The following is a 6,000-nucleotide window of genomic DNA, read 5'->3' as shown; positions in this document are numbered from 1 at the left end:
AAGCGCAAAAGGTCTTTAAACACGCTGACAACAGCGGCGTGGCAGAATTCTCTTTGCCCTTTGTTGGACAGGACGGGACTGCTTCTCGGGTTCGGTGAGATGTTCACGGCCATTTCACGGGTAGCAAAGGTGCACAATTGTCACATATTCTTCAGAAATGCAGTGCCGTACAAAAACCAAGAAGACAAGTGTCTAAATAGCAAGAAAAAGAAATCTACCAGAAAAATAAAAGATAAATCTCCACCAGACGGCTGCCCAAGTGGACGACGCCCTCAAGAGACGGCCTGGTCGGTCGTCGTCGCCTTGAGGGTGGTGCGCTGCTTCGCCTTGCGTGCTTCGCGGACCCTCTGCCGAGGTCTGTAATGCTCCTTGGGCTCGCGGCCCCACGGGTCACCAGCAAAGTCTCCGTAAGAGGCATCCTTCGCCGCCTGCTTGGCCACGGCTGCGTCCTCTGCCATTTCGGCTCGGGCCATGCCTAAGAACAGCTCGTCCATTGAACTCTCGGCTACGAGCACAGATTCCAGTCGGAACCAGTGGCGCAACTTGCCGATGCGCGAAAACACGTGGCTCCAAGGGAGCCTGTACTCTATGAAGTACAAAAAAATGCCCTGCAAGGAAGAAGGTATGCATGTTTGTTCAAAGCGCGCTTGTTCAAATAGAATTGTACCTTAAAGGGGTACTGGCAATATTTCCGGGTCTTCCTCTTGCTTTCTTTTTATTTAAGGCATGTTCGGTACTTCGAAAAGATCACCGCCCCCCAAATACTGTCAAGCATCACAACGCCTTATATAAGTTAATATTATTGCTTTTCTAGAGCCAGTCTTGGTTCCGTTGCTACTGTGTTGTGACGTCATTATGCAGTTTATGGTCGCGTAAGAGCAGGGCAATGCGCCGTTTTTGACACTCGCTTTCGCTCATTCCGTTTTCCGCTGTTCTAATGCATCGGCCCTTCGACCCAGCAGCGGTATACCAAGCAACGACCTAGTCGCTGCGAGTGTCAAAACGTCGGAACCTCCAGCTCCCAAGTGACCACATGGTGCGTCATGACGTCACAGCACAGTACCCTGAGAAGCGAAAGCGAAATGGGCTACAGTAAAGATATTACAATAAACTATTTACGGCGCTCTAAGGCTTCTTACTATAGTTCCTAGAGCGTAGGAACCTTCATTCAACAAAAAAAAATTTGTAGTCGAAAACATGCCAGTACGCCTTAAAGGTGCATCATCAGACTGCTTTTAGTGGCCTTTTCCGCTCAACCTATGGGACAGCGACAACACATTACTGGCATTTCTGAAGTTTATGGAGCACGCTGAACCACTTTTCCACATCGACATCACAGGCAAGATGCTAACGCGCTTGACCCAAGCCTTTCAGTTTTATCACATTGGCTAGCACGTACGTTATCAGCATACTTGCATAAGCCCCTTCAATGCTATTTACACTGCTGCGCAAAAAAATGTCCCTACGCTCTTGATCGCGCAACCACTACTGCGACTTTAATATATATTACCTTAGATAAGTTACAAACCTCGCTGTTCTAATTTTTTTTTTTGCTATTTTTCTTACCTTAACAGTTTATCGACGCAGGGAAGCTACAGCTTCAGTTTACACGTTTCGGCTGGTGTAGCCCTTATATAATGTACTTCTGCGGTGAAAGTAGACGTCGTACTGGTAACCTTGATATTGTTACATGGAAATAAACTAGGCAGAAGCTATTTACACAGTACATTTGCAAGAGGTACAAGCACTGGACAAGATGGAAGCCATTCCAGGTAAACACAAGGGACGTCGTCCTCAACCAGAGGCCGCTCTCTTCTTCCACTGTTACGTAGCACAACTCCTCAGCGCCAGAAGCGTCGTCTCGACGCGTCTAAGGAGCCGCAGCAGTGAAAAGGCAGTAAACCTTGAACGGCGAAATGTGGACGACGTTACGGGACAACGGGTCAGTAGACATAGCAGGACTTTCCCGTTTGATCTCGTGGGTGACGTCAGTAATTTATCGAAAGCCGCTGTATGGGCCCGTGCATCGAAACAGCCTGTCGGAAAGCTCCACGAGACGAGACGGGTACTAAAGAAGGATAAGGGTACCCGGAGCAAAGCGGGCGTCACAATGGCTCTGGTCGTAACGGCAATTTTGGTTTTCTTGAAAAGTAACAAGCAGACTACGAGCAAGCTGCCATGCATGGTCAGCCCGGGCAGTAGCTTCGCGTGCATATTCACTGGAGGCAGAAACGCATCCAACGGCAAGGTTGGTTCACGTCCAAGCAAAATATAAAAGGGGCAGTAACCAGCAGTATCGTGCCGGGAAAAATTGTAGGCGAATGCCACATATGGTAAGGTGAGTCCCCAATTACGGCGGTCGGCCGACACGTACTCGGAAAGCGTGTTGGTGAGCGTGGGGCTGAAGCGCTCGGTAAGTCCGTTAGTCTGCAAGTGATACGTCACCTTGATCTTCTGGGGCTTGAGCAGCAGCGTAGGATGTCGTCGATGACTTTCGAAAGGAAGGTACGACCTCGGTCGGTCAGTAGTTGGTGTGGGCAGCTGTACGCTAAAATCACGTCACTAAATAGAAAGTCCGCGATGTCTGTGGCAAAGCTAACTGGAAGCGGTCTCGTCAGTGTGTAGCGCGCCGCGTAATCGGTAGCGACGGCTACACACTACTTTGCGGAAGCAGATTTTGGAAAAGGAATGAGCAAGTCCAAGCTTACACGGAAGAAGGGCTCGGCTGGAACATCGATGGGTTGACGATAGCCAGCAGTGATCATGGACGGTTTCTCCCGGCGTTGATATAGCTCCGCGGAGCTGACGTGACTGGCTAGGCCAAGCCGATAGAAGCTGCGGCGCACTCCGTCATTTGCTCGAGCAAGGTGACCGCTGGATGGCGCACCGTTAAGCTCGCGGAGTAGTGTGGGTCGCAGCCGAATTGGTATACAGGGTGGTCCTCTATAAAAGGGAACGGGCGTGGCCTGTGCTATGTGGCGGCTGCTTGAAGCGCCAGCAAGTGGTAGCAAGACTTAGGTACGTCCGCTTTTGACGTCATTCACTGACGGGCAGAATGAGCAGGCACGGCCGATAGGCATTCTGGAATTAGTTGGACACCCCCCGCATTACTGTTGCGCAAGGCGTCTACTGCTAGCAAACCGCGCAGGGAACGCGAGCGTAATGGAAATGTTCAAGTGCCAACATACGTCCGCTAGTTATTAGGCACTTTCAATGTAAATAAATGGTAAGCATTCCAGGGCTACTTCCCTCTGAATTCCCTCCGTCCGGCTGCCTGTCCGTAACGCGGGACACGATGCGCTATATATGCCCAGGTATATAAGGGGTCCAATGGAGGTATATATGCGAATGCCTTATGACTACGTATGGCACGGATATTTACAATTACGACTGTGTATAGTGGTACTGAAGAGGTATAAGAATAATATAGGGTAATAAAAGACTAATGAGATTAATTGCGATTAAAATTAGTTAAGCGTAACGATGACTAAGTGGGAGGAATTGAGAATAGTGAGACTCATTAAAATTAATCAATGTTAAACTAGACTTACAAAGAGTAACTAAGGTGAAGTCATGTAGCCTAATCAATAATTTATGGCACTTGAGATTACTTCGACCTAATTAAATAACCGTAATAAGTAATCACTTATACAAACCTATTCATCATGCATTTCATTAGGCTTAAGTGACTAAATAGGCAAATAAGCAAGTGTCACCAGTGTACAAATAATTATGCCTAATCAATCAAACCCGAATTAGTTAGGCCTAATTCCCGCGGACAATGTTTGACCTGAGTGCATTGCCTCTCCCAAACCCTTCTTACTCAGGTGAGGTTTATTCACGCTATGCGGAGAGGCGGGAAGTCAGAGCTGCGTGCTGGCTTCCCTGGTGTTGTCTTCACTGGTGTTGTCTAAGAATGCATAAGCATACTCCAAAATTTCAGTTGACGCACCCCCAAATTTAGGTTGGCCCACTCCCAAATATAAGTTGGCCTAGACCCAAATTTCAGGTTCTCCACTCTCCCAAATTTCAGTTGGGCCACCCCTAAATATTAAGTTCGCTCACCCCAAACCCGCCGTGGTTGCTCAGTGGCTATGGTGTTGGGCTGCTGAGCACGAGGTCGCGGGATCGAATCCCGGCCACGGCGGCCGCATTTCGATGGGGGCGAAATGTGAAAACACCCGTGTGCTTAGATTTAGGTGCACGTTAAAGAACCCCAGGTGGTCGAAATTTCCGGAGTCCTCCACTACGGCGTGCCTCATAATCAGGAAGTGGTTTTGGCACGTAAAACCCCATAATTAAAAAAAAAAAAATTAAGTTCGCTCACCCCATATTTCATTTGTCCCCCACTCCGCTACTACAACCTTGCCGTGCATTTTCTATGGAGCCCCATGTATCCATGTGGATACTCCTTCTGATCAATTTCATTTTTCTTCCAGATTTAAGTGGTTCCTTATGGCTTATCAAGCTAGTAATCATCTACACTATAGGGTCTTCGGGTCTCACTGGAGTACCGACCACCGCGGTTTCGAGCGAGCCAAGCGACCGCGTCAGCCTCTAGCGCGGCGCTGCGCGCGAAATCAGGCGGCAAGGGGTTACCGAGCAATACACGCAAGGGCGCAGTAGGTGCACTGAGTTAGCAGAAACCGTTTATTGCCTCCGGCGGCACCCAACACTGCACAAACGCCCGGTCCCGTAGCGAAGTGTGAGCCAAAGGCGCACGATGGCTGGAAATACAGACAGGGGCGCCTATGGCACGTCGCTGCGAGAGCACAGGCTGAATCTGCGCCACGCCACTAGGAAAAGTCGCGGCGCCTATGCTACTTGATGTCGCAATAACCAATTGGCCAACTCGTGAGAGATCGGGCAATCGCCTTCGGCCTCCGATAAGTGCGACTCGGCGTGGTACGACCTCGTGCGAGCACTGGGTACCCTTTCTTCGGCTTAGCGTCCGGAAAGGATCAACAAAACGAATTTGTTGGCCCTTCCACTCTGTGAAGAAGGACGACGAGCGAAGCCGTTACGTGTTCTCCTAAAATGACCAATTTATATTTATGTATGACTACATACATGCACTTAAAGCGGGTGCCTCGCTAGTGCTGCTTTGCCACCGCCGGCGCTCACGTTGCCGGCTCTGTTCGCGTGCCCCCTCGTCACGGGCACCCTGCGGATCGTCCCCGGGCAGGGGATTGCCACGACGGGCCTTAGCGGCGTCCCGCGGCCGGCGCTCACATTCCCGGTTCTGCTAATGGCGCCGTTCTTGACGCTGCGGGTCTTCGTCAGTATGTCGACACACAAGACGGGCCAGGCTCATCGAGAGGCGCACGATCGACCTTAGCGGCTTCCCGCAACGGGTGCGCCAGTTCTTCGTTCTAAAATGACACGTTGCTATTCTTGTGTGCGCACAATACGCGTTCACCTCGTGGAGCCGCTCAAGAACAACTGCCGATAAGTCGCTAGGCGACACAGACGTCACACATTGGACTATAATTACGTGCACGTTAATTATGGCTTGTGTGTTTGTTACGGACACGGTTGCTATAACGGCGCCTCCCCTAGCAGCGGCGAATGAGCGCCGCGCCGACATCAATGAGTTATCGACTTGACACTTCGGACGAGCGCACTATAGTATGAACCAATAGATCATCCATATGTTTGGCACTTATGCTCATGAACATGCAACACTAGACTCTTTTTGCACCAGCTTCGGAGACCAAAATATTTCTTTGTTGACGCGAAGGTGTACACACAGGGACGCAGAAAATTCGCGGAGGTAACCCTATACAGCTTTGTTGTAAAAGTAGACGCTCCGCGCACGGGAAAACGCACCGTGCGCGAGCTCAAGTCCTAGTCACAAAGGTGTCGACGGACGAGAAGAATCATGTAAGTCACGAGTGAGCTCCTGGAGGTAAGAGACTCGCTTCTAGGGTTCGCGAGAAAATTCTGAAGCGTAGCCAGAAAAGTCGCCAACTGCGGCAAAAGCTTTATATGTAGCCAAAA

At 50.1% G+C, this 6,000-nt stretch overlaps 1 protein-coding gene across 1 annotated transcript in view; it reads right to left on the bottom strand.

Annotated features, from left to right (window-relative positions):
• Positions 1–272: 272 nt before the first annotated feature.
• The window catches only part of LOC140217077 (phospholipid-transporting ATPase ABCA3-like), a 155,246-nt gene continuing 149,518 nt past the window's right edge, over positions 273–6,000 (bottom strand). The window contains exon 8 of the mRNA XM_072287490.1: positions 273–608. Coding sequence (XP_072143591.1) covers positions 273–608 — 336 coding nt within the window. The remainder of the gene's footprint in view (positions 609–6,000) is intronic.

The sequence above is a fragment of the Dermacentor andersoni genome, chromosome 4 (assembly GCF_023375885.2).
Source record: "Dermacentor andersoni chromosome 4, qqDerAnde1_hic_scaffold, whole genome shotgun sequence".
In the NCBI taxonomy this organism is placed as follows: Eukaryota; Metazoa; Arthropoda; class Arachnida; order Ixodida; family Ixodidae; genus Dermacentor; species Dermacentor andersoni.
This window is presented reverse-complemented; position numbering and strand designations above follow the sequence as displayed.